The sequence below is a fragment of the Pseudophryne corroboree genome, chromosome 2, assembly GCF_028390025.1.
Source record: "Pseudophryne corroboree isolate aPseCor3 chromosome 2, aPseCor3.hap2, whole genome shotgun sequence".
NCBI classification, from domain to species: Eukaryota; Metazoa; Chordata; class Amphibia; order Anura; family Myobatrachidae; genus Pseudophryne; species Pseudophryne corroboree.
This window is the reverse complement of record NC_086445.1, coordinates 489,299,702-489,326,896: the sequence shown is the minus strand read 5'-3', so window position 1 is coordinate 489,326,896 and position 27,195 is coordinate 489,299,702. Positions and strand designations below refer to the sequence as shown.

The following is a 27,195-nucleotide window of genomic DNA, read 5'->3' as shown; positions in this document are numbered from 1 at the left end:
TGTGTCGCGACGCCATGAGATCTACATCCGGGAGTGCCCCACTTGTCCATGAGGAGTTGAAATACTTCTGGATGGAGGTTCCATTCCCCAGCGTGCACGTCCTGACGACTGAGAAAGTCCGCTTCCCAGTTGAGGACCCCCAAAATGAACACCGCCGATATGGCTGGTTGATGGCGTTCCGCCCATTGAAAAATTCTTGATACTTCCCTCATTGCCATGCGGCTTCAAGTGCCGCCTTGATGCTTTATGTACGCCACTGTGGTGGCGTTGTCCGATTGTATCTGAACAGGTCTGTTCTGAATTAGATGCTGGGCCAGGTTCAGCGCATTGAACACCGCCCGCAGTTCCAGAATATTTATTGGGAGGCAGATTCCTCCATGGTCCACCGACCCTGAAGGGAGTGTTGATCCAACACCGCGCCACATCCTCTCAGACTGGCATCCGTCGTCAGAAGGACCCAGTTGGAGATCCAGAAGGGACGACCCCGGCTCAAACGTCGGCCCTGCAGCCACCAGCTCAGTGACAGACCGGCCTCTGGAGACAAGTGGATCATGTGAGACCTGATCAGGTGAGGTAGGCCGTCCCATTTGGCAAGAATTAGTTTCCACAGAGGGCGTGAATGGAACTGAACGTACTCCATGTCGAAAGCAGACACCATGAGACCTAGCAGGAGTATAGCCATCATTACCGCCATGACCTTGGTGAAAACACGCGGAGCCGTGGTCAAGCCAAAAGGTAACGCCCGAAATTGGTAATGGAGGTTGCCCACAGCAAACCTCAGATACTGCTGATGCGACATTGCAATTGGAATATGCAGGTAAGCATCCTGTATGTCCAGGGAGACCATATAATCCCCAAGTTCCAAGGCCAGAACAATAGAGCGAAGGGTTTCCATATGAAACCCTGACAAATTTGTTAAAGGACTTGAGGTTGAGAATGGGCCGTGAGGACCCATTCGGTTTCGGGACTAGGAACAGCGGTGAATAGTACCCCTTGCCTCTCTGAGCCAGAGGCACCTGTACTACCACTCCTGTGTCCAGGAGGGATTGCACCACCGAATTAAGAGTTTTTGCCTTCACCTGATCCGAAGGGATATCTGTCAGGAAAAATAAATTAAAATAAAAAAATCGATGAGGGGGCGTTTCTTGAAGGATACGGCGTAACCTCGAGTGACGACTTCCCGTACCCAGGCATTGGAAGTGGTCTTCAACCATTTCTGGGAAAACCCTAGAAGTCAGCCCCCCACGTCATGCGGCAGGCTTGTCAGTTTTGGAAGCAGGCTGATGGGCAGACTAGGCCCGTTTGGGTTTGGGCTTAGCAGGTTTGGAAGTGTGACCGTGTTTCGGGTACACCTGACCTTTTGCTTTTCTGGGAGGACGAAACAAACAAGAGGAAGTACTCTTAGCCTTTGGCGCCGAAGGAGCAGTACTAGGTAGACATGCCGTTTTAGCAGAAGCTAAGTCAGCCAATATCTTGTTGAGGTCTTCTCCAAAAAGAATGTCTCAAAAGGGAGCACCTCCAGGGTTTTCTTGGAGTCTAGATCAACGGACCAGGACTGCAACCAAAGAATCAGACGAGCCAGGATAGATGTAGTAGAAGCCTTGGCCGCTAGAATACCGGCATCAGAAGCCGCTTCCCTCACATGAGAAGCTGTGACAATATACGACAGGCATTGTCTAGCGTGATCGGAAGCATTGGAAGGCAGCTCAGCTTCCAACTCCTGGGCACACGCCTCAATGGCCTCTGCAGCCCAAGTTGCTGCAATAGTGGGCCTATGCGCAGCACCAGTGAGTGTGTAAATCGCCTTTAAACAACCCTCCACACGCTTATCCGTCGGTTCCTTCAGAGATATGATGGTAGTCACAGGCAGAGCTGAGAATACTACCAGCCGCGCCACCTGCAAATCCACTGGCGGGGGATTCTCCCAATTTTTACTTAGCTCCACAGCAAGAGGATAGCGAGCCAGCATCTTCTTGTGAGGTGTGAATTTCTTACCTGGAGTTTCCCAGAATTCCTGACGCATGTACACCAAGTGGTCAGAGTGAGGTAAAACTTGCTTAACCACTTTTTTCGTTTTAACCTGTCTGGTTTCTTAGGAACTGCATCAGGCTCTGTGTCATCAGTGATCTGAAGAATCATCCCAATTGCCTCCAACAAGTCAGGAACATCTACCTGCGAACCAGCCTCCCCATCAGAACTATCAGCGTCAGTATAGACACCATCCTCATCAGATGAGGTGTCAGGGACAGTGGTAGACTGTGAGGAAGTAATGGCCCGTTTAAATGACCCCTTGGTCTTAGGCGGGCGAGAGTCGAATTTTTTTTTTTTTTTTAGTCAGTCAGTGACTGGTTTAAATTGCTGTAACTGATTGGAGATTTGATCCGCCCAGGGCGGATTAACTGCAGGGAGCATAAATCGGTTGTACTGGTACAGGTGGTCCCATAGGGGGCGTAAGTTTAGTTACAAGCGTAGTTAATAACGAGGAAAATGTAGCCCACGGTGGGTCATTTTGAACCCCCGTTGCCACCATTCCACTGGGGGGGGGGGGAACCCCAGAACCTGAACTCTCTGCTGCCAAATTTTCCTTAAACATGCCCGCAGCGTCACCTCCACACACTGTGGGATCAGCTCCAGCTTTGTTGCCCCCTGTAGCTGACGCAGCTAAAAGTACAATCTTAGGCAACACAGTACAATATTAGCAGCAATATACCTGACAAGAACCCCCTGTGCAGCTTATGTACTCCGCAAACAGGGAATTCAAGAGGTATATGGGGACTAAAAATCACAAAGAAATACACAATGAGTATATCTTGTGAGACACCTATATCAGATAATAAACCGGACGCACTGAGCCCCCTCAGGTCTAGAATATAGGGACAGCAATCTGAGTGAGTGACACGAAATGGAGGTCACACAGCAGCTACATGCACACACATATAATCACAATGTACAATGCAGAAATTATGAAATGCAATAAAACTGCACTGGACTAACAATACAAAGTAATACTCAGTATAGCTATATAATAAGTAGATATATCAATGCACAGTAAAGACTGGATGTATATCACAGGGTACCTGCACTATATAACCCTGACCAAATGCACTGTTACTTAAGTATTCTACATGTCTATCGACAGTGTTAGTTAAGTGTCCTGTAAAATGCACAGCGCTGACGTGCAGGCGGCTTTACAAAGGAGGATTTGCCCAAACAGTCCCAGGAACAGTGTTGCTCTGTGTAATGGCGCCCAAACACTGACTGGGAGTGAGGGAGAGAGATATATGCAGCGCCAAGGCGGGAACATTACTGTAAATGGTGGGCTGGGGGAGGGGATACAGGTCCAAGCCTTATCCCCCTGCTGGACCTCACCACTGGTACTATGGGCTGTAATAAAAATAGTTTTTATGAGGTAAAAACCGTCCTGTGCCCTTGCCCTGGTGGTTTAGTGGAGTCCCTGCTCGAGCACAGTGTCCACGCCAGCGCGCACGGCCCGCCTCCCACCGGGTCGCGATTTCAGCGGGACCCACCTAACTCCTCCCTGAGTGCGGGCACACGATCCAGGAGAACTTCGGCGAGTGTGTGACTAACGGTGAGCAAAACGGAGCCTCCGCTGTAAGTACCCGCCAACCAGGGCGCAGGAGTATACAGCTCCGCTGGGAGAGGTGATGGAGCTGCAGCAGGAGATGTCAGACTGACATCTGTCACTGCTGCAGCCCTTGAAGTCTTCTATCTTCGCTTAAAAAGCTCTTCTCAGGGCTGCTGTAGCAGCCCATCTGTTGTATGCCTGCTTACTGCATGGCACCAACTACAAAACTAAGCTCCTGTGCACGGAGGCGGGGTAATAGAGGAGGCGACGCTATGCATCTTGGGAACAGTCAAAGCTTTGAGCCTGTTGGTGCCTCGGATCAGGAGCTTACTCTACACCCCCTGATGTTATTCCCTGTGGAGCCCAGTGTACCCCGCAGCAGGGGTGTGGTATTGAAAGTCGACAGTAACTAGGTCGACCACTATTGGTCGACAGTAACAAGGTCGACAGGGTGTCTAGGTCGACATGTTCTAGGTCGACAGGTCAACATGAGTTTTTAATGTTATTTTGGTGTCGTTTTCTTCGTAGAGTGACCGGGAACCCCAATTAGTTCACCGCTTCGCTCGCCATGCTTCGGGCATGATGCCTTCGCTCTGCTACCGCTTCGCTCGGCACAGATTACCGTTCCAATCGTAGTCCACGTGGATCGTTGAGTTTTTAATGTTATTTTTCTTTTTTTGAACCTTTTAATACTTTTGTCGACCTTTTGAACCGTCGACCTAAAGACCCTGTCGACCTAGTTACTGTCGACCAAGACATTGTCGACCTAGTTACTGTCGACTTTCAGTCCGGATCCCCCGCAGCAGAAAGGAGGAATAATATTGGCCTTGATAAATAACTCTGGAGAGCTCAAATTACATTGGACATATGGGCTTCTAACTTTGAACCACTGAATCCACTTCTCAAATGAGAATAACCCACCAGGCCAGGAGCAACCTGGAGAGAAAGGAGGAGTCAGAGACTCTCAACCGAATTTTAAAGCCCAACCCTGCTGTAATAATAAGAATTTACTTACCGATAATTCTATTTCTCGGAGTCCGTAGTGGATGCTGGGGTTCCTGAAAGGACCATGGGGAATAGCGGCTCCGCAGGAGACAGGGCACAAAAGTAAAGCTTTCCGATCAGGTGGTGTGCACTGGCTCCTCCCCCTATGACCCTCCTCCAAGCCAGTTAGGTACTGTGCCCGGACGAGCGTACACAATAAGGGAGGAATTTTGAATCCCGGGTAAGACTCATACCAGCCACACCAATCACACCGTACAACTTGTGATCTAAACCCAGTTAACAGTATGATAACAGCGGAGCCTCTGAAAAGATGGCTCACAACAATAATAACCCGATTTTTGTAACTATGTACAAGTATTGCAGATAATCCGCACTTGGGATGGGCGCCCAGCATCCACTACGGACTCCGAGAAATAGAATTATCGGTAAGTAAATTCTTATTTTCTCTATCGTCCTAGTGGATGCTGGGGTTCCTGAAAGGACCATGGGGATTATACCAAAGCTCCCAAACGGGCGGGAGAGTGCGGATGACTCTGCAGCACCGAATGAGAGAACTCCAGGTCCTCCTTAGCCAGGGTATCAAATTTGTAGAATTTAGCAAACGTGTTTGCCCCTGACCAAGTAGCTGCTCGGCAAAGTTGTAAAGCCGAGACCCCTCGGGCAGCCGCCCAAGATGAGCCCACCTTCCTTGTGGAATGGGCATTTACATATTTTGGCTGTGGCAGGCCTGCCACAGAATGTGCAAGCTGAATTGTATTACACATCCAACTAGCAATAGTCTGCTTAGAAGCAAGAGCACCCAGTTTGTTGGGTGCATACAGGATAACAGCAAGTCAGTTTTCCTGACTCCAGCCGTCCTGGAACATATTTTCAGGGCCCTGACAACATCTAGCAACTTGGAGTCCTCCAAGTCCCTAGTAGGTGCAAGGCACCATAATAAGCTGGTTCAGGTGAAACACTGACACCACCTTAGGGAGAGAACTGGGGACGAGTCCGCAGCTCTGCCCTGTCCGAATGGACAAACAGATATGGGCTTTTTTGAGAAAAAACCACCAATTTGACACTCGCCTGGTCCAGGCCAGGGCCAAGAGCATGGTCACTTTTCATGTGAGATGCTTCAAATCCACAGATTTGACTGGTTTTAAACCAATGTGATTTGAGGAATCCCAGAACTACATTGAGATCCCACAGTGCCACTGGAGGCACAAAAGGGGGTTGTATATGCAATACTCCCTTGACAAACTTCTGGACTTCAGGAACTGAAGCCAATTCTTTCTGGAAGAAAATCGACAGGGCCGAAATTTGAACCTTAATGGACCCCAATTTGAGGCCCATAGACACTCCTGTTTGCAGGAAATGCAGGAAACGACAGAGTTGAAATTTCTTTGTGGGGCCTTCCTGGCCTCACACCACGCAACATATTTTCGCCACATGTGGTGATAATGTTGTGCGGTCACCTCCTTTCTGGCTTTGACCAGGGTAGGAATGACCTCTTCCGGAATGCCTTTTTTCCTTAGGATCCGGCTTTCCACCGCCATGCCGACAAAACGCAGCTGCGGTAAGTCTTGGAACAGACATGGTACTTGCTGAAGCAAGTCCCTTCTTAGCGGCAGAGGCCATAAGACCTCTGTAAGCATCTCTTGAAGTTCCGGGTACCAAGTCCTTCTTGGCCAATCCGGAGCCATGAGTATAGTTCTTACTCCTCTACGTCTTATAATTCTCAGCACCTTAGGTATGAGAAGCAGAGGAGGGAACACATACACCGACTGGTACACCCACGGTGTTACCAGAACGTCCACAGCTATTGCCTGAGGGTCTCTTGACCTGGCGCAATACCTGTCCCGTTTTTTGTTCAGACGGGACGCCATCATGTCCACCTTTGGTATTTCCCAACGGTTTACAATCATGTGGAAAAAACTTCCCGATGAAGTTTCCACTCTCCCGGGTGGAGGTCGTGCCTGCTGAGGAAGTCTGCTTCCCAGTTTCCATTCCCGGGATGAAACACTGCTGACAGTGCTATCACATGATTTTCCGCCCAGCGAAAAGTCCTTGCAGTTTTTGCCATTGCCCTCCTGCTTCTTGTGTCGCCCTGTCTGTTTACGTGGGCGACTGCCGTGATGTTTTTCCCACTGGATCAATACCGGCTGACCTTGAAGCAGAGGTCTTGCTAAGCTTAGAGCATTATAAATTTACCCTTAGCTCCAGTATATTTATGTGGAGAAAAGTCTCCAGACTTGATCACACTCCCTGGAAATTTTTTTTTTCTTGTGTGACTGCTCCCCAGCCTCTCGGGCTGGGCTCCGTGGTCACCAGCATCCAATCCTGAATGCCGAATCTGCGGCCCTCTAGAAGATGAGCACTCTATAACCACCACAGGAGAGACACCCTTGTCCTTGGATATAGGGTTATCCGCTGATGCATCTGAAGATGCGATCCGGACCATTTGTCCAGCAGATCCCACTGAAAAGTTCTTGCGTGAAATCTGCCGAATGGAATTGCTTCGTAGGAAGCCACCATTTTTACCAGGACCCTTGTGCAATGATGCACTGTTTTTAGGAGGTTCCTGACTAGCTCGGATAACTCCCTGGCTTTCTCTTCCGGGAGAAACACCTTTTTCTGGACTGTGTCCAGAATCATCCCTAGGCACAGCAGACGTGTCGTCGGGATCAGCTGCGATTTTGGAATATTTAGAATCCACCCGTGCTGTTGTAGCAGTATCCTAGATAGTGCTACTCCGACCTCCAACTGTTCCCTGGACTATGCCCTTATCAGGAGATCGTCCAAGTAAGGGATAATTAAGACGCCTTTTCTTCGAAGAAGAATCATCATTTCGGCCATTACCTTGGTAAAGACCCGGGGTGCCGTGGACAATCCAAACGGCAGCGTCTGAAACTGATAGTGACAGTTCTGCACCACGAACCTGAGGTACCCTTAGTGAGAAGGGCAAATTTGGGACATAGAGGTAAGCATCCCTGATGTCCCGGGACACTATATAGTCCCCTTCTTCCTGGTTCGTTATCACTGCTCTGAGTGACTCCATCTTGATTTGAACCTTTGTAAGTGTTCAAAATTTTTTTTAGAATAAGTCTCACCTAGCCTTCTGGCTTCAGTACCACAATATAGTGTGGAATAATACCCCTTTTCTTGTAGTAGGAGGGGTAATTTAATTATCACCTGCTGGGAATACAGCTTGTGAATTTTTTCCCATACTGCCTCCTTGTCGGAGGGAGACCTTGGTAAAGCAGACTTCAGGAGCCTGCGAAGGGGAAACGTCTCGACATTCCAATCTGTACCCCTGGGATACTACTTGTAGGATCCAGGGGTCCTGTACGGTCTCAGCGCCATGCTGAGAACTTGTCAGAAGCGGTGGAACGCTTCTGTTCCTGGGAATGGGCTGCCTGCTGCAGTCTTCTTCCCTTTCCTCTATCCCTGGGCAGATATGATCTTATAGGGACGAAAGGACTGAGGCTGAAAAGACGGTGTCTTTTTCTGCAGAGATGTGACTTAGGGTAAAAACGGTGGATTTTCCAGCAGTTGCCGTGGCCACCAGATCCGATGGACCGACCCCAAATAACTCCTCTTCCTTTATACGGCAATACACCTTTGTGCCGTTTGGAATCTGCATCACCTGACCACTGTCGTGTCCATAACATCTTCTGGCAGTTATGGACATCGCATTTACTCTTGATGCCAGAGTGCAAATATCTCTCTGTGCATCTCGCATATATAGAAATGCATCCTTTAAATGCTCTATAGTCAATAAAATACTGTCCCTGTCAAGGGTATCAATATTTTTAGTCAGGGAATCCGACCAAGCCACCCCAGCTCTGCACATCCAGGCTGAGGCGATCGCTGGTCGCAGTATAACACCAGTATGTGTGTATATACTTTTTATGATATTTTCCAGCCTCCTGTCAGCTGGTCCTTGAGGACGGCCCTATCTATAGACGGTACCGCCACTTGTTTTGATAAGCGTGTGAGCGCCTTATCCACCCTAAGGGGTGTTTCCCAACGCGCCCTAACTTCTGGCGGGAAAGGGTATACCGCCCATAATTTTCTATCGGGGGGAACCCACGCATCATCACACACTTTATTTAATTTATCTGATTCAGGAAAAACTATGGTAGTTTTTTCACATCCCACATAATACCCTCTTTTGTGGTACTTGTAGTATCAGAAATATGTAACACCTCCTTCATTGCCTTTAACGTGTGGCCCTAATAAGGAATACGTTTGTTTATTCACCGTCGACACTGGATTCAGTGTCCCTGTCTGTGTCTGTGTCGACCGACTAAAGTAAACGGGCGTTTTAAAAACCCCTGACGGTGTTTTTGAGACGTCTGGACCGGTACTAATTGTTTGTCGGCCGTCTCATGTCGTCAACCGACCTTGCAGCGTGTTGACATTATCACGTAATTTCCTAAATAAGCCATCCATTCCGGTGTCGACTCCCTAGAGAGTGACATCACCATTACAGGCAATTGCTCCGCCTCCTCACCAACATCGTCCTCCTACATGTCGACACACACGTACCGACACACAGCACACACACAGGGAATGCTCTGATAGAGGACAGGACCCACTAGCCCTTTGGAGAGACAGAGGGAGAGTTTGCCAGCACACACCAAAAACGCTATAATTATATAGGGACAACCTTATATAAGTGTTTTCCCTTATAGCATTTTTTATATATTTCTAACGCCAAATTAGTGCCCCCCCTCTCTGTTTTAACCCTGTTTCTGTAGTGCAGTGCAGTGCAGGGGAAAGCCTGGGAGCCTTCCCTCCAGCCTTTCTGTGAGGGAAAATGGCGCTGTGTGCTGAGGAGATAGGCCCCGCCCCTTTTTCGGCGGCCTCGTCTCCCGCTCTTAACGGATTCTGGCAGGGGTTAAATATCTCCATATAGCCTCCGGAGGCTATATGTGAGGTATTTTTAGCCAAAATAGGTATTCATTTGCCTCAGAGGGCGCCCCCCTCCCAGCGCCCTGCACCCTCAGTGACTGCCGTGTGAAGTGTGCTGAGAGGAAAATGGCGCACAGCTGCAGTGCTGTGCGCTACCTTTAGAAGACTGAGGAGTCTTCTGCCGCCGATTCTGGACCTCTTCTTACTTCAGCATCTGCAAGGGGGCCGGCGGCAAGGCTCCGGTGACCATCCAGGCTGTACCTGTGATCGTCCCTCTGGAGCTGATGTCCAGTAGCCAAGAAGCCAATCCATCCTGCACGCAGGTGAGTTCACTTCTTCTCCCCTAAGTCCCTCGTTGCAGTGATCCTGTTGCCAGCAGGACTCACTGTAAAGTAAAAAACCTAAGCTAAACTTTTCTAAGCAGCTCTTTAGGAGAGCCACCTAGATTGCACCCTTCTCGGCCGGGCACAAAAATCTAACTGGCTTGGAGGAGGGTCATAGGGGGAGGAGCCAGTGCACACCACCTGATCGGAAAGCTTTACTTTTGTGCCCTGTCTCCTGCGGAGCCGCTATTCCCCATGGTCCTTTCAGGAACCCCAGCATCCACTAGGACGATAGAGAAATGATATTATCGAATTAAGGATAAAAGCACCCAGGGAAAAAAAAAAAAAAACACACACCACCACAACAACAACAACAACTTATGATACACATTGGCAACAGCCTTCTTTCTGTAAGTATATACCTTAAGGGGATCACCCCTGAAGCCATTTATACCTTATTTAGATGGGACCTCTTTCACTGTACCCATATGCACTGAATCTTCATAACCATGACAACATAAGAAGCATCATCCATGTTTATTTATTCCCCTATACATTAGTGCAATCCACTGCATTATCCCTTTATTTTTTGTATTGTGTTTGTTCGCATTGACTATTCTCACTCTACTACCGATTCACTTTGATGAAGTCTGCATGCAGGGTGTCATGGAAGCTAGTACATACCACTACATGCATAGAATAAACATTCTGCAAGTGCAGAGTCCTTCAGAATAGTGCCTCATTTAGGAAAATCTCCAAGACTGAATTACCGGTCTGCAGGTGGGGCAAAATCTAACGGGCAAAACCAAGTGCACTGCAGGTGGGGCAGATGTATCGTGCAGAGAGAGTTAGATTTGGGTGGGGTGTGTTCAAACTGAAATCTAAATTGCAGTGTAAAAATAAAGCAGCCAGTATTTACCCGGCACAGAAACAAAATAACCCACCAAAAGCTAACTCTCTCAGCACGATACATCTGCCCCACCTGCAGTGCACATGGTTTTGCCCGTTCGAGAAAGATTTTGCTGCTGCAATCAGGTGCTTCATCAGACTCGGGAGCTGAAGATGAGGGCAGTACCAAACTGAAGATGCTAAGGTGATTAACACATTATAGAAAATGGGCAGCAGCTTTCATTTGTATCCATGTTAATATGATTAGTTGTACAGGAATGCCTCAGTCTTAGGAGGTTATATGTGAGATTTACTTATTACCCCATTGTACAGTATATGCAAGAATGTAAAAAATAATAAGAATTTACTCACCGGTAATTCTATTTCTCGTAGTCCGTAGTGGATGCTGGGGACTCCGTAAGGACCATGGGGAATAGACGGGCTCCGCAGGAGACTGGGCACACTATAAGAAAGATTTGGTACTACCTGGTGTGCACTGGCTCCTCCCTCTATGCCCCTCCTCCAGACCTCAGTTAGGATACTGTGCCCGGAAGAGCTGACACAATAAGGAAGGATTTTGAATCCCGGGTAAGACTCATACCAGCCACACCAATCACACCGTATAACTCGTGATATGAAACCCAGTTAACAGTATGAAATATAACTGAGCCTCTCAACAGATGGCTCAACACTAACCCTTTAGTTAGGCAATAACTATATACAAGTATTGCAGACAATCCGCACTTGGGATGGGCGCCCAGCATCCACTACGGACTACGAGAAATAGAATTACCGGTGAGTAAATTCTTATTTTCTCTGACGTCCTAGTGGATGCTGGGGACTCCGTAAGGACCATGGGGATTATACCAAAGCTCCCAAACGGGCGGGAGAGTGCGGATGACTCTGCAGCACCGAATGAGAGAACTCAAGGTCCTCCTCAGCCAGGGTATCAAATTTGTAGAATTTAGCAAACGTGTTTGCCCCTGACCAAGTTGCAGCTCGGCAAAGTTGTAAAGCCGAGACCCCTCGGGCAGCCGCCCAAGATGAGCCCACCTTCCTCGTGGAATGGGCTTTCACCGATTTAGGATGCGGCAATCCAGCCGCAGAAAGCGCCAGCTGAATTGTGCTACAAATCCAGCGAGCAATAGTCTGCTTAGAAGCAGGAGCACCTATTTTGTTGGGTGCATACAGGATAAAAAGCGAGTCAATTTTCCTGACTCCAGCCGTCCTGGAAACATAAATTTTCAAGGCCCTGACTACGTCCAGTAACTTGGAATGCTCCAAGTCCCTAGTAGCCGCAGGCACCACAATAGGTTGGTTCAAGTGAAAAGCTGATACTACCTTAGGGAGAAACTGGGGACGAGTCCTCAATTCTGCCCTATCCATATGGAAAATCAGATAAGGGCTTTTACATGATAAAGCCGCCAGTTCTGACACACGCCTGGCCGAAGCCAAGGCCAATAACATGACCACTTTCCACGTGAGATATTTCAGATCCACGGTTTTAAGTGGTTCAAACCAATGTGATTTTAGGAAACTCAACACCACATTGAGATCCCAAGGTGCCACAGGAGGCACAAAAGGGGGCTGAATATGAAGCACTCCCTTTACAAAAGTCTGAACTTCAGGCAGTGAAGCCAGTTCTTTCTGGAAGAAAATCGACAGAGCCGAAATCTGGACCTTAATGGAACCCAATTTTAGGCCCATAGTCACTCCTGACTGTAGGAAGTGCAGAAAACGACCCAGCTGAAATTCCTCTGTAGGGGCCTTCCTGGCCTCACACCACGCAACATATTTTCGCCAAATGCGGTGATAATGATTTGCGGTTACTTCTTTCCTGGCTTTTATCAGCGTAGGAATGACTTCCTCCGGAATGCCCTTTTCCTTTAGGATCCGGAATTCAACCGCCATGCCGTCAAACGCAGCCGCTGTAAGTCTTGGAACAGACAGGGCCCCTGCTGTAGCAGATCCTGTCTGAGCGGTAGAGGCCATGGGTCCTCTGATAACATTTCTTGAAGTTCCGGGTACCAAGCTCTTCTTGGCCAATCCGGAACCACGAGTATCGTTCTTACTCCTCGCCTTCTTATTATTCTCAGTACCTTTGGTATGAGAGGCAGAGGAGGGAACACATAAACCGACTGGTACACCCACGGTGTCACTAGAGCGTCCACAGCTATCGCCTGAGGGTCCCTTGACCTTGCGCAATATCTCTTTAGTTTTTTGTTGAGGCGGGACGCCATCATGTCCACCTGTGGCCTTTCCCAACGGTTTACCAACAGTAGGAACACTTCTGGATGAAGTCCCCACTCTCCCGGGTGTAGGTCGTGTCTGCTGAGGAAGTCTGCTTCCCAGTTGTCCACTCCCGGAATGAACACTGCTGACAGTGCTATTACGTGATTTTCCGCCCATCGGAGAATCCTTGTGGCTTCTGCCATCGCCACCCTGCTTCTTGTGCCGCCCTGTCGGTTTACATGGGCGACTGCCGTGATGTTGTCTGATTGGATCAGAACCGGCTGGTTTTGAAGCAGGGGCCTTGCCTGACTTAGGGCATTGTAAATGGCCCTCCGTTCCAGAATGTTTATGTGTAGGGACGACTCCTGACTTGACCAAAGTCCCTGGAAATTTCTTCCCTGTGTGTGACTGCGCCCCAGCCCCGAAGGCTGGCATCCGAGGTAACCAGGACCCAGTCCTGTATGCCGAATCTGCGGCCCTCTAGAAGATGAGCACTCTGCAGCCACCACAGTAGAGACACCCTGGTCCTTGGAGACAGGGTTATCAGTTGATGCATCTGAAGATGCGATCGCGACCACTTGTCCAAGAGGTCCCACTGGAAGGTCCTTGCATGGAACCTGCCGAATGGAATTGCTTCGTACGAAGCCACCATTTTTCCCAGGACTCGTGTGCAGTGATGCACCGATACCAGTTTTGGTTTTAGGAGGTCTCTGACTAGAGATGACAGCTCCTTGGCTTTCTCCTGCGGGAGAAACACTTTTTTCTGTTCTGTGTCCAGAATCATCCCCAGGAACAGTAATCGTGTGGAAGGAACCAGTTGTGACTTTGGAATGTTTAGAATCCAGCCATGCTGTTGTAGCACTTCCCGAGATAGTGCTACTCCGACCAGTAACTGCTCCCTGGACCTCGCCTTTATTAGGAGATCGTCCAAGTACGGGGTAATTAAAACTCCCTTTTTTCGAAGGAGTATCATCATTTCTGCCATTGGTAAACACCCTCGGTGCCGTGGACAGTCCAAACGGTAGTGTCTGGAATTGGTAATGGCAATCCTGTACCACAAATCTGAGGTACTCCTGGTGAGGAAGGTAAATTGGGACATGCAGGTAAGCATCCTTGATGTCCAGGAATACCATGTAATCCCCCTCCTCCAGGCTTGCAATAACCGCCCTGAGCGATTCCATCTTGAACTTGAATCTTTTTATGTATGTGTTCAAGGATTTCAAATTTAAAATGGGTCTCACCGAACCGTCCGGTTTCGGTACCACAAACAGTGTGGAATAGTAACCCCGTCCTTGTTGAAGTAGGGGTACTTTGACTATCACCTGCTGGGAATACAGCTTGTGAATTGCCTCTAGTACAGCCTCCCTGCCCGAGGGAGTTGTCGGTAAGGCCGATTTGAGGAAACGGCGGGGGGGGGGGGGGGGGGCGCCTCGAATTCCAGTTTGTACCCCTGAGATACTACTTGAAGGATCCAGGGATCCACTCGTGAGCGAACCCACTGATCGCTGACATTTTTGAGGCGGCCCCCCACCGTACCTGGCTCCGCCTGTGGAGCCCCACCGTCATGCGGCGGATTTGGAAGAAGCGGGGGGAGGACTTTTGTTCCCGGGAACCTGCTGCGTGGTGCAGCTTTATTCCCCTTCCTCTGCCTCTAGACAGAAAGGACCCGCCTTTTCCCCGCCTGTTTTTCTGGGGTCGAAAGGACTGTACCTGATAATACGGCGCTTTCTTAGGCTGTGAGGGGACATGGGGCAAAAATGCTGACTTCCCAGCTGTTGCTGTGGAAACAAGGTCTGAGAGACCATCCCCGAATAACTCCTCACCCTTATAAGGCAAAACTTCCATGTGCCTTTTAGAATCTGCATCCCCTGTCCACTGCCGAGTCCATAAGCCTCTCCTAGCAGAAATGGACAATGCACTTATTCTAGATGCCAGCCGGCAGATCTCCTTCTGTGCATCTCTCATGTACAAGAGTCTTTTATATGCTCTACGGTTAGCAATATAGTGTCCCTGTCCAGGGTGTCAATATTTTCTGACACGGAATCTGACCAAGCAGCAGCAGCACTGCACAAACACGCTGAAGCAATAGCTGGTCTCAGTATAACACCAGTGTGTGTATATATAGACTTTAGGATAGCCTCCTGCTTTCTATCAGCAGGTTCCTTTAGGGCGGCCGTATCCGGAGACGGTAGTGCCACCTTTTTAGACAAACGTGTGAGCGCTTTATCCACCCTAGGGGGAGTTTCCCAACGTGACCTATCCTCTGGCGAGAAAGGGAACGCCAGTAGTAATTTTTTTGAAATCACCAATTTTTTTATCAGGGAAAGCCCACGCTTCTTCACACACTTCATTTAATTCTTCAGATGGGGGAAAAAAATAAGAATTTACTTACCGATAATTCTATTTCTCGGAGTCCGTAGTGGATGCTGGGGTTCCTAAAAGGACCATGGGGAATAGCGGCTCCGCAGGAGACAGGGCACAAAAAGTAAAGCTTTAGGATCAGGTGGTGTGCACTGGCTCCTCCCCCTATGACCCTCCTCCAAGCCTCAGTTAGGATACTGTGCCCGGACGAGCGTACACAATAAGGAAGGATTTTGAATCCCGGGTAAGACTCATACCAGCCACACCAATCACACTGTACAACCTGTGATCTGAACCCAGTTAACAGTATGATAACAGCGGAGCCTCTGAAAAGATGGCTCACAACAATAATAACCCGATTTTTGTAACTATGTACAAGTATTGCAGATAATCCGCACTTGGGATGGGCGCCCAGCATCCACTACGGACTCCGAGAAATAGAATTATCGGTAAGTAAATTCTTATTTTCTCTATCGTCCTAGTGGATGCTGGGGTTCCTGAAAGGACCATGGGGATAATACCAAAGCTCCCAAACGGGCGGGAGAGTGCGGATGACTCTGCAGCACCGAATGAGAGAACTCCAGGTCCTCCTTAGCCAGGGTATCAAATTTGTAGGATTTTACCAACGTGTTTGCCCCTGACTAAATAGCCGCTCGGCAAAGTTGTAAAGCCGAGACCCCTCGGGCAGCCGCCCAAGATAAGCCCACCTTCCTTGTGGAATGGGCATTTACATATTTTGGCTGTGGCAGGCCTGCCACAGAATGTGCAAGCTGAATTGTATTACACATCCAACTAGCAATAGTCTGCTTAGAAGCAAGAGCACCCAGTTTGTTGGGTGCATACAGGATAACAGCAAGTCAGTTTTCCTGACTCCAGCCGTCCTGGAACCTATATTTACAGGGCCCTGACAACATCTAGCAACCTGGAGTCCTCCAAGTCCCTAGTAGGCGCAAGGCACCAAAATAAGCTGGTTCAGGTGAAACACTGACACCACCTTAGGGAGAGAACTGGGGACGAGTCCGCAGCTCTGCCCTGTCCAAATGGACAACCAGATATGGGCTTTTTTGAGAAAAAAAACACCAATTTGACACTCGCCTGGTCCAGGCCAGGGCCAAGAGCATGGTCACTTTTCATGTGAGATGCTTCAAATCCACAGATTTGACTGGTTTTAAACCAATGTGATTTGAGGAATCCCAGAACTACGTTGAGATCCCACAGTGCCACTGGAGGCACAAAAGGGGGTTGTATATGCAATACTCCCTTGACAAACTTCTGGACTTCAGGAACTGAAGCCACTTCTTTCTGGAAGAAAATCGACAGGGCCGAAATTTGAACCTTAATGGACCCCAATTTGAGGCCCATAGACACTCCTGTTTGCAGGAAATGCAGGAAACGACAGAGTTGAAATTTCTTCGTGGGGCCTTTCTGGCCTCACACCACGCAACATATTTTTGCCACATGTGGTGATAATGTTGTGCGGTCACCTCCTTTCTGGCTTTGACCAGGGTAGGAATGACCTCTTCCGGAATGCCTTTTTCCCTTAGGATCCGGCGTTCCACCGCCATGCCGTCAAACGCAGCTGCGGTAAGTCTTGGAACAGACATGGTACTTGCTGAAACAAGTCCCTTCTTAGCGGCAGAGGCCATAAGTCCTCTGTGAGCATCTCTTGAAGTTCCGGGTACCAAGTCCTTCTTGGCCAATCCGGAGCCATGAGTATAGTTCTTACTCCTCTACGTCTTATAAGTCTCAGTACCTTAGGTATGAGAAGCAGAGGATGGAACACATACACCGACTGGTACATCCATGGTGTTACCAGAACGTCCACAGCTATTGCCTGAGGGTCTCTTAACCTGGCGCAATACCTGTCCCGTTTTTTGTTCAGACGGGACGCCATCATGTCCACCTTTGGTATTTCCCAACGGTTTACAATCATGTGGAAAACTTCCCGATGAAGTTTCCACTCTGCCGGGTGGAGGTCGTGCCTGCTGAAGAAGTCTGCTTCCCAGTTTCCATTCCCGGAATGAAACACTGCTGACAGTGCTATCACATGATTTTCCGCCCAGCGAAAAGTCCTTGCAGTTTTTGCCATTGCCCTCCTGCTTCTTGTGCCGCCCTGTCTATTTACGTGGGCGACTGCCGTGATGTTTTTCCCACTGGATCAATACCGGCTGACCTTGAAGCAGAGGTCTTGCTAAGCTTAGAGTATTATAAATTTACCCTTAGCTGCAGTATATTTATGTGGAGAAAAGTCTCCAGACTTGATCACACTCCCTGGAAATTTTTTCCTTGTGTGACTGCTCCCCAGCCTCTCGGGCTGGCCTCCGTGGTCACCAGCATCCAATCCTGAATGCCGAATCTGCGGCCCTCTAGAAGATGAGCACTCTGTAACCACCACAGGAGAGACACCCTTGTCCTTGGATATAGGGTTATCCGCTGATGCATCTGAAGATGCGATCCGGACCATTTGTCCAGCAGATCCCACTGAAAAATTCTTGCGTGAAATCTGCCGAATGGAATTGCTTCGTAGGAAGTCACCATCTTTACCAGGACCCTTGTGCAATGATGCACTGATTTTAGGAGGTTCCTGACTAGCTCGGATAACTCCCTGGCTTTCTCTTCCGGGAGAAACACCTTTTTCTGGACTGTGTCCAGAATCATCCCTAGGCACAGCAGACTTGTCGTCGGGATCAGCTGCGATTTTGGAATATTTAGAATCCACCCGTGCTGTTGTAGCAGTATCCGAGATAGTGCTACTCCGACCTCCAACTGTTCCCTGGACTTTGCCCTTATCAGGAGATCGTCCAAGTAAGGGATAATTAAGACGCCTTTTCTTCGAAGAAGAATCATCATTTCGGCCATTACCTTGGTAAAGACCCGGGGTGCCGTGGACAATCCAAACGGCAGCGTCTGAAACTGATAGTGACAGTTCTGTACCACGAACCTGAGGTACCCTTAGTGAGAAGGGCAAATTTTGGACATGGAGGTAAGCATCCCTGATGTCTCGGGACACTATATAGTCCCCTTCTTCCTGGTTCGTTATCACTGCTCTGAGTGACTCCATCTTGATTTGAACCTTTGTAAGTGTTCAAATTTTTTTTTTTAGATTTAGAATAGGTCTCACCTAGCCTTCTGGCTTCAGTACCACAATATAATGTGGAATAATACCCCTTTGCTTGTTGTAGGAGGGGTAATTTGATTATCACCTGCTGGGAATACAGCTTGTGAATTGTTTCCCATACTGCCTCCTTGTCGGAGGGAGACCTTGGTAAACCAGACTTCAGGAGCCTGCGAAGGGGAAACGTCTCGACATTCCAATCTGTACCCCTGGGATACTACATGTAGGATCCAGGGGTCCTGTACGGTCCCAGCGTCATGCTGAGAGCTTGGCAGAAGCGGTGGAACGCTTCTGTTCCTGGGAATGGGCTGCCTGCTGCAGTCTTCTTCCCTTTCCTCTATCCCTGGGCAGATATGACTCTTATAGGGACGAAAGGACTGAGGCTGAAAAGACGGTGTCTTTTTCTGCAGAGATGTGACTTAGGGTAAAAACGGTGGATTTTCCAGCAGTTGCCGTGGCCACCAGGTCCGATGGACCGACCCCAAATAACTCCTCTTCCTTTATACGGCAATACACCTTTGTGCCATTTGGAATCTGCATCACCTGACCACTGTCGTGTCCATAAACATCTTCTGGCAGATATGGACATCGCACTTACTCTTGATGCCAGAGTGCAAATATCCCTCTGTGCATCTCGCATATATAGAAAATGCATCCTTTAAATGCTCTATAGTCAATAAAATACTGTCCCTGTCAAGGGTATCAATATTTTTAGTCAGGGAATCCGACCAAGCCACCCCAGCTCTGCACATCCAGGCTGAGGCGATCGCTGGTCGCAGTATAACACCAGTATGTGTGTATATACTTTTTATGATATTTTCCAGCCTCCTGTCAGCTGGCTCCTTGAGGACGGCCCTATCTATAGACGGTACCGCCACTTGTTTTGATAAGCGTGTGAGCGCCTTATCCACCCTAAGGGGTGTTTCCCAACGCGCCCTAACTTCTGGCGGGAAAGGGTATACCGCCCATAATTTTCTATCGGGGGGAACCCACGCATCATCACACACTTCATTTAATTTATCTGATTCAGGAAAAACTACGGTAGTTTTTTCACATCCCACATAATACCCTCTTTTGTGGTACTTGTAGTATCAGAAATATGTAACACCTCCTTCATTGCCCTTAACGTGTGGCCCTAATAAGGAATACGTTTGTTTATTCACCGTCGACACTGGATTCAGTGTCCGTGTCTGTGTCTGTGTCGACCGACTAAAGTAAACGGGCGTTTTAAAACCCCTGACGGTGTTTCTGAGACGTCTGGACCGGTACTAATTGTTTGTCGGCCGTCTCATGTCGTCAACCGACCTTGCAGCGTGTTGACATTATCACGTAATTCCCTAAATAAGCCATCCATTCCGGTGTCGACTCCCTAGAGAGTGACATCACCATTACAGGCAATTGCTCCGCCTCCTCACCAACATCGTCCTCATACATGTCGACACACACGTACCGACACACAGCACACACACAGGGAATGCTCTGATAGAGGACAGGACCCACTAGCCCTTTGGAGAGACAGAGGGAGAGTTTGCCAGCACACACCAAAAACGCTATAATTATATAGGGACAACCTTATATAAGTGTTTTCCCTTATAGCATCTTTTATATATTTCTAACGCCAAATTAGTGCCCCCCCTCTCTGCTTTAACCCTGTTTCTGTAGTGCAGTGCAGGGGAGAGCCTGGGAGCCTTCCCTCCAGCCTTTCTGTGAGGGAAAATGGCGCTGTGTGCTGAGGAGATAGGCCCCGCCCCTTTTTCGGCGGGCTCGTCTCCCGCTCTTTAATGGATTCTGGCAGGGGTTAAATATCTCCATATAGCCCCCGGAGGCTATATGTGAGGTATTTTTAGCCAAAAAAGGTTTTCATTTGCCTCCCAGGGCGCCCCCCTCCCAGCACCCTCAGTGACTGTCGTGTGAAGTGTGCTGAGAGGAAATGGCGCACAGCTGCAGTGCTGTGCGCTACCTTAAGAAGACTGAGGAGTCTTCTGCCGCCGATTCTGGACCTCTTCTCGTTTCAGCATCTGCAAGGGGGCCGGCGGCGAGGCTCCGGTGACCATCCAGGCTGTACCTGTGATCGTCCCTCTGGAGCTAATGTCCAGTAGCCAAAGAAGCCAATCCATCCTGCACGCAGGTGAGTTCACTTCTTCTCCCCTAAGTCCCTCGTCGCAGTGATCCTGTTGCCAGCAGGACTCACTGTAAAATAAAAAACCTAAGCTAAACTTTTCTAAGCAGCTCTTTAGGAGAGCCACCTAGATTGCACCCTTCTCGGCCGGGCACAAAAATCTAACTGAGGCTTGGAGGAGGGTCATAGGGGGAGGAGCCAGTGCACACCACCTGATCCTAAAGCTTTACTTTTTGTGCCCTGTCTCCTGCGGAGCCGCTATTCCCCATGGTCCTTTCAGGAACCCCAGCATCCACTAGGACGATAGAGAAACTATTGGTAGTTTTTTCTCCCCAAACATAATACCCTTTTTTGAGGTACCTGGGTTTATATCAGAAATGTGTAAAACCTCTTTCATTGCCTCAATCATGCAACGAATGGCCCTAGTGGACATTAAATTTGACTCATCGTCGTCGACACTGGTATCAGTATCCGTGTCGACATCTGTGTCTGCCATCTGAGGTAGTGGGCGTTTTAGAGCCCCTGATGGCCTTTGAATTGCCTGGGCAGGCACGAGCTGAGAAGCCGGCTGTCCCGCATTTGGCATGTCGTCAAATTTTTTATTTAAGGAGTCGACACTCGCACGTAATTCCTTCCATAAGTCCATCCACTCAGGTGTCTGCCCCGCAGGGGGTGACATCACATTTATAGGCATCTGCTCCGCCTCCACATAAGTCTCCTCATCAAACATGTCGACACAGCCGTACCGACACACCGCACACACACACAGGGAATGCTCTTAAAGGAGACAGGACCCCACAAAAGCCCTTTGGGGAGACAGAGAGAGAGTATGCCAGCACACACCAGAGCGCTATATAATGCAGGGACTAACTGAATTATGTCCCCTATAGCTGCTATAATATTTACTGCGCCTCAAATTTGTGCCCCCCCTCTCTTTTTTACCCTTTTCTGTAGTGTAGACTGCAGGGGAGAGTCAGGGAGCTTCCTTCCAGCGGAACTGTGAGGGAGAAATGGCGCCAGTGTGCTGAGGGAGATGGCTCCGCCCCTTTTTCGGCTGACTTTTCTCCCGCTTTTTTCTGTATTCTGGCAGGGGTAATTACCACATATATAGCCTCTGGGGCTATATATTGTGGTTATTTTGCCAGCCAAGGTGATTTTATTGCTGCTCAGGGCGCCCCCCCCCAGCGCCCTGCACCCTCAGTGACCGGAGTGTGAAGTGTGTATGAGGAGCAATGGCGCACAGCTGCAGTGCTGTGCGCTACCTTGGTGAAGACTGAAGTCTTCTGCCGCCGATTTTCCGGACCATCTTCTTGCTTCTGGCTCTGTAAGGGGGACGGCGGCGCGGCTCCGGGAACGAACACCAAGGACGGGTCCTGCGGTCGATCCCTCTGGAGCTAATGGTGTCCAGTAGCCTAAAAAGCCCAAGCTAGCTGCAAGCAGGTAGGTTCGCTTCTTCTCCCCTTAGTCCCTCGGTGCAGTGAGCCTGTTGCCAGCAGGTCTCACTGTAAAATAAAAAACCAAACATATACTTTCTTTCTAGGAGCTCAGGAGAGCCCCTAGTGTGCATCCAGCTCGGCCGGGCACAGAAATCTAACTGAGGTCTGGAGGAGGGGCATAGAGGGAGGAGCCAGTGCACACCAGGTAGTACCAAATCTTTCTTATAGTGTGCCCAGTCTCCTGCGGAGCCCGTCTATTCCCCATGGTCCTTACGGAGTCCCCAGCATCCACTAGGACGTCAGAGAAAAAAAAACAGTAAATAAGGCCATGTTTATTCAAGTTTATTGGCCTTGGAATAGGACACTCTTACCCCGCTGGATTAGAACTAGAGGCTCTGGCTTTCTTTACTTTTTGCTTCCTCTTCATGTACTTGGCCGGTCTTCGGCGTGCTTGCATGAATTTGGTCATAATCTATATAACACATGGATACAGAAACTCAAATTATGATAAAACACCATAACGGTAATTGAAGCAAACCCTAACAAACACGGAGACAACATACACGCTCCACATCCATGGGGCACACAGATCCATTATTACCAAGAAAACCATCCTTGCAAGCATTAACGCACAAAAGGTCTGTAAATGATCTGTACACGACTTTGAATGTTGAAAATAAGATTTTACTTACCGATAAATCTATTTCTCGTAGTCCGTAGTGGATGCTGGGACTCCGTAAGGACCATGGGGAATAGCGGCTCCGCAGGAGACAGGGCACAAAATAAAAGCTTAAGGATCAGGTGGTGTGCACTGGCTCCTCCCCCTATGACCCTCCTCCAAGCCTCAGTTAGGATACTGTGCCCAGACGAGCGTACATAATAAGGAAGGATATTGAATCCCGGGTAAGACTCATACCAGCCACACCAATCACACCGTACAACTCGTGATCTGAACCCAGTTAACAGTATGATAAACGCAAAGGAGCCTCTGAAAAGATGGCTCACAACAATAATAACCCGAATTTTTGTAACAATAACTATATACAAGTATTGCAGACAATCCGCACTAGGGATGGGCGCCCAGCATCCACTACGGACTACGAGAAATAGATTTATCGGTAAGTAAAATCTTATTTTCTCTGACGTCCTAGTGGATGCTGGGACTCCGTAAGGACCATGGGGATTATACCAAAGCTCCCAAACGGGCGGGAGAGTGCGGATGACTCTGCAGCACCGAATGAGAGAACTCCAGGTCCTCCTCAGCCAGGGTATCAAATTTGTAGAATTTAGCAAAAGTGTTTGCCCCTGACCAAGTAGCTGCTCGGCAAAGTTGTAAAGCCGAGACCCCTCGGGCAGCCGCCCAAGATGAGCCCACTTTCCTTGTGGAATGGGCTTTTACTGATTTTGGCTGTGGCAATCCTGCCACAGAATGTGCAAGCTGAATTGTACTACAAATCCAACGAGCAATCGTCTGCTTAGAAGCAGGAGCACCCAGCTTGTTGGGTGCATACAGGATAAACAGAGAGTCAGATTTTCTGACTCCAGCCGTCCTGGAAACATATATTTTCAAGGCCCTGACAACGTCAAGCAACTTAGAGTCCTCTAAGTCCCTGGTAGCCGCAGGTACCACAATAGGTTGGTTCATGTGAAATGCAGAAACCACCTTAGGTAGAAATTGAGGACGAGTCCTCAATTCCGCCCTGTCAGAATGAAAAATTAAGTAAGGGCTTTTATATGATAAAGCCGCCAATTCTGACACACGCCTGGCCTCACACCACGCAACATATTTACGCCAAATGCGGTGATAATGTTTTGCGGTTACGTCCTTCCTGGCTTTGACCAGAGTAGGAATGACTTCTTCTGGAATGCCTTTTTCCCTCAGGATCCGGCGTTCAACCGCCATGCCGTCAAACGCAGCCGCGGTAAGTCTTGGAACAGACAAGGCCCCTGCAGTAGCAGGTCCTTTCTTAGAGGTAGAGGCCACGGTTCGTCCGTGAGCATCTCTTGAAGTTCCGGGTACCAAGTCCTTCTTGGCCAATCCGGGACCACGAGTATAGTTCTTACTCCTCTCCTTCTTATGATTCTCAGTACTTTTGGTATGAGAGGCAGAGGAGGGAACACATACACTGACTGGTACACCCACGGCGTTACCAGAGCGTCCACTGCTATTGCCTGAGGGTCCCTTGACCTGGCGCAATATCTGTCCAGTTTTTTGTTTAGACGTGACGCCATCATGTCCACCTTTGGTTTTTCCCAACGGTTTACTATCAGGTGGAAGACTTCTGGGTGAAGTCCCCACTCTCTCGGGTGAAGGTCGTGTCTGCTGAGGAAGTCTGCTTCCCAGTTGTCCACTCCCGGAATGAACACTGCTGACAGTGCTATCACATGATTTTCCGCCCAGCGAAGAATCCTTGCAGCTTCTGCCATTGCCCTCCTGCTTCTCGTGCCGCCCTGTCTGTTTACGTGGGCGACTGACGTGATGTTGTCCGATTGGATCAACACCGCCTGACCCTGAAGCAGAGGTTTTGCTTGACTTAGGGCATTGTAAATGGCCCTTAGTTCCAGAATGTTTATATGAAGAGATGTTTCCATGCTTGACCACAAGCCCTGGAAATTCCTTCCCTGTGTGACTGCTCCCCAGCCTCTCAGGCTGGCATCCGTGGTTACCAGGATCCAATCCTGAATGCCAAATCTGCGGCCCTCTAGTAGATGAGCACTCTGCAGCCACCACAGGAGAGACACCCTTGTCCTTGGCGACAGGGTTATCCGCTGATGCATCTGCAGATGCGATCCGGACCATTTGTCCAGTAGATCCCACTGAAATGTTCTTGCATGGAATCTTCCGAATGGAATCGCTTCGTAAGAAGCCACCATTTTTCCCAGGACCCTCGTGCACTGATGCACTGAGACCTGGCCTGGTTTTAGGAGGTTCCTGACTAGCTCGGATAACTCCCTGGCCTTCTCCTCCGGGAGAAACACCTTCTTCTGGACTGTGTCCAGAATCATTCCTAGGAACAGTAGACGTGTCGTTGGAATCAGCTGCGATTTTGGAATATTTAGAATCCACCCGTGCTGACGTAACACTACATGAGATAGTGCCACTCCGACTTCTAACTGTTCCCTGGATCTTGCCCTTATCAGGAGATCGTCCAAGTAAGGGATAATTAAAATGCCTTTTCTTCGTAGAAGAATCATCATTTCGGCCATTACCTTGGTAAAGACCCGAGGTGCCGTGGACAATCCAAACGGCAGCGTCTGAAACTGATAATGACAGTTTTGTACTACAAACCTGAGGTACCCTTGGTGAGAAGGGTATATTGGGACGTGGAGATAAGCATCTTTGATGTCCAGAGACACCATATAGTCCCCTTCTTCCAGGTTCGCTATCACCGCTCTGAGTGACTCCATCTTGAATTTGAACCTTTTTATGTAAGTGTTCAAGGATTTCAGATTTAAAATTGGTCTCACCGAGCCGTCCGGCTTCGGTACCACAAACAGGGTGGAATAATACCCCTTTCCTTGTTGCAGGAGGGGTACCTTGATTATCACCTGCTGGGAATACAGCTTGTGAATGGCTTCCAAAACTGCCACCCTGTCGGAGGGAGACTTTGGTAAAGCAGACTTCAGGAACCGACGAGGGGGAAACGCCTCGAATTCCAGTTTGTACCCCTGCGATACTACCTGTAGAATCCAGGGATCCACTTGCGAGTGAGCCCACTGTGCGTTGAAATTCTTGAGACGGGCCCCCACCATATCTGAGTCTGCTTGTAAAGCCCCAGCGTCATGCTGAAGACTTGGCAGAAGCAGGGGAGGGCTTCTGCTCCTGGGAAGCGGCTGCATGGTGCAGTCTTTTTCCTCTTCCTCTGCCCCGGGGCAGAAAAGAGTGGCCTTTTGCTCGCTTGTACTTATGGGAACGAAAGGACTGAGTTTGAAAAGACGGTGTCTTTTTCTGCTGATGTGGAGTGACCTGGGGTAAAAAGGTGGATTTTCCAGCCGTTGCCGTGGCCACCAGGTCCGATAGACCAGCCCCAAATAACTCCTCCCCTTTATACGGCAATACTTCCATGTGCCGTTTGGAATCCGCATCCCCTGACCACTGTCGCGTCCATAACGCTCTTCTGGCAGAGATGGACATAGCACTTACTCTTGATGCCAGGGTGCAAATATCCCTCTGTGCATCACGCATATATAGTAATGCATCCTTTAAATGTTCTATAGTTAACAAAATATTGTCCCTATCCAGGGTATCAATATTCTCAGTCAGGGAATCCGACCATGCGACTCCAGCACTGCACATCCAGGCTGAGGCGATTGCTGGTCGCAGTATAACACCAGTATGTGTGTATATACTTTTTAGGATATTTTCCAGCCTTCTATCAGCTGGTTCTTTGAGGGTGGCCGTATCAGGAGACGGTAACGCTACTTGTTTAGATAAACGTGTGAGCGCCTTATCTACCCTAGGGGGTGTTTCCCAACGCGCCCTAACCTCTGGCGGGAAGGGATATAATGCTAATAATTTTTTAGAAATTAGCTGTTTTTTATCGGGGGAAACCCACGCTTTTTCACACACCTCATTTATTTCCTCTGACTCAGGAAAAACTATTGGCAGTTTTTTCTCACCCCACATAATACCCTTCTTTGTGGTACTTGTAGTGTCAGAAAGGTTCAATGCCTCTTTCATTGCCGTGATCATGTAACGTGTGGCCCTACTGGACATTACGTTTGTCTCGTCACCGTCGACACTAGACTCAGTATCTGTGTCAGGGTCTGTGTCGACCCACTGAGGTAACGGGCGTTTTAGCGCCCCCGACGGTGTCTGAGATGCCTGGACAGGCACTAATTGATTTGCCGGCTGTCTCATGTCGTCAACAGTTTTTTGCAAATTGCTGACATTATCACTTAATTGTTTAAATACAATCATCCAGTCAGGTGTCGACTCCCTAGGGGGTGACATCACCAACACAGGCAACTGCTCCGCCTCCACATCATTTTCCTCCTCATACATGTCGACACACGCGTACCGACACACAGCACACACACCGGGAATGCTCCGATAGAGGACAGGACCCCACTTAGCCCTTTGGAGAGACAGAGGGAGAGTCTGCCAGCACACACCCAGCGCTATATATATATATATATATACACAGGGATAACCTTATATAAGTGTTATTCCCTTATAGCTGCTGTTATTATCGTTATTTGCTGCCAAAAATGCCCCCCCTTCTCTTTTT

General features: G+C 48.9%; 1 protein-coding gene across 1 annotated transcript in view; it reads right to left on the bottom strand.

Moving 5' to 3' along the window:
* Window positions 1-27,195, bottom strand: part of PRR11 (proline rich 11) — a 128,607-nt gene that overhangs the window by 46,284 nt on the left and 55,128 nt on the right. Inside the window, exon 2 of the mRNA XM_063951342.1 lies at window positions 22,336-22,436. Coding sequence (XP_063807412.1) covers window positions 22,336-22,433 — 98 coding nt within the window. The 5' untranslated portion in view covers window positions 22,434-22,436. The remainder of the gene's footprint in view (window positions 1-22,335; window positions 22,437-27,195) is intronic.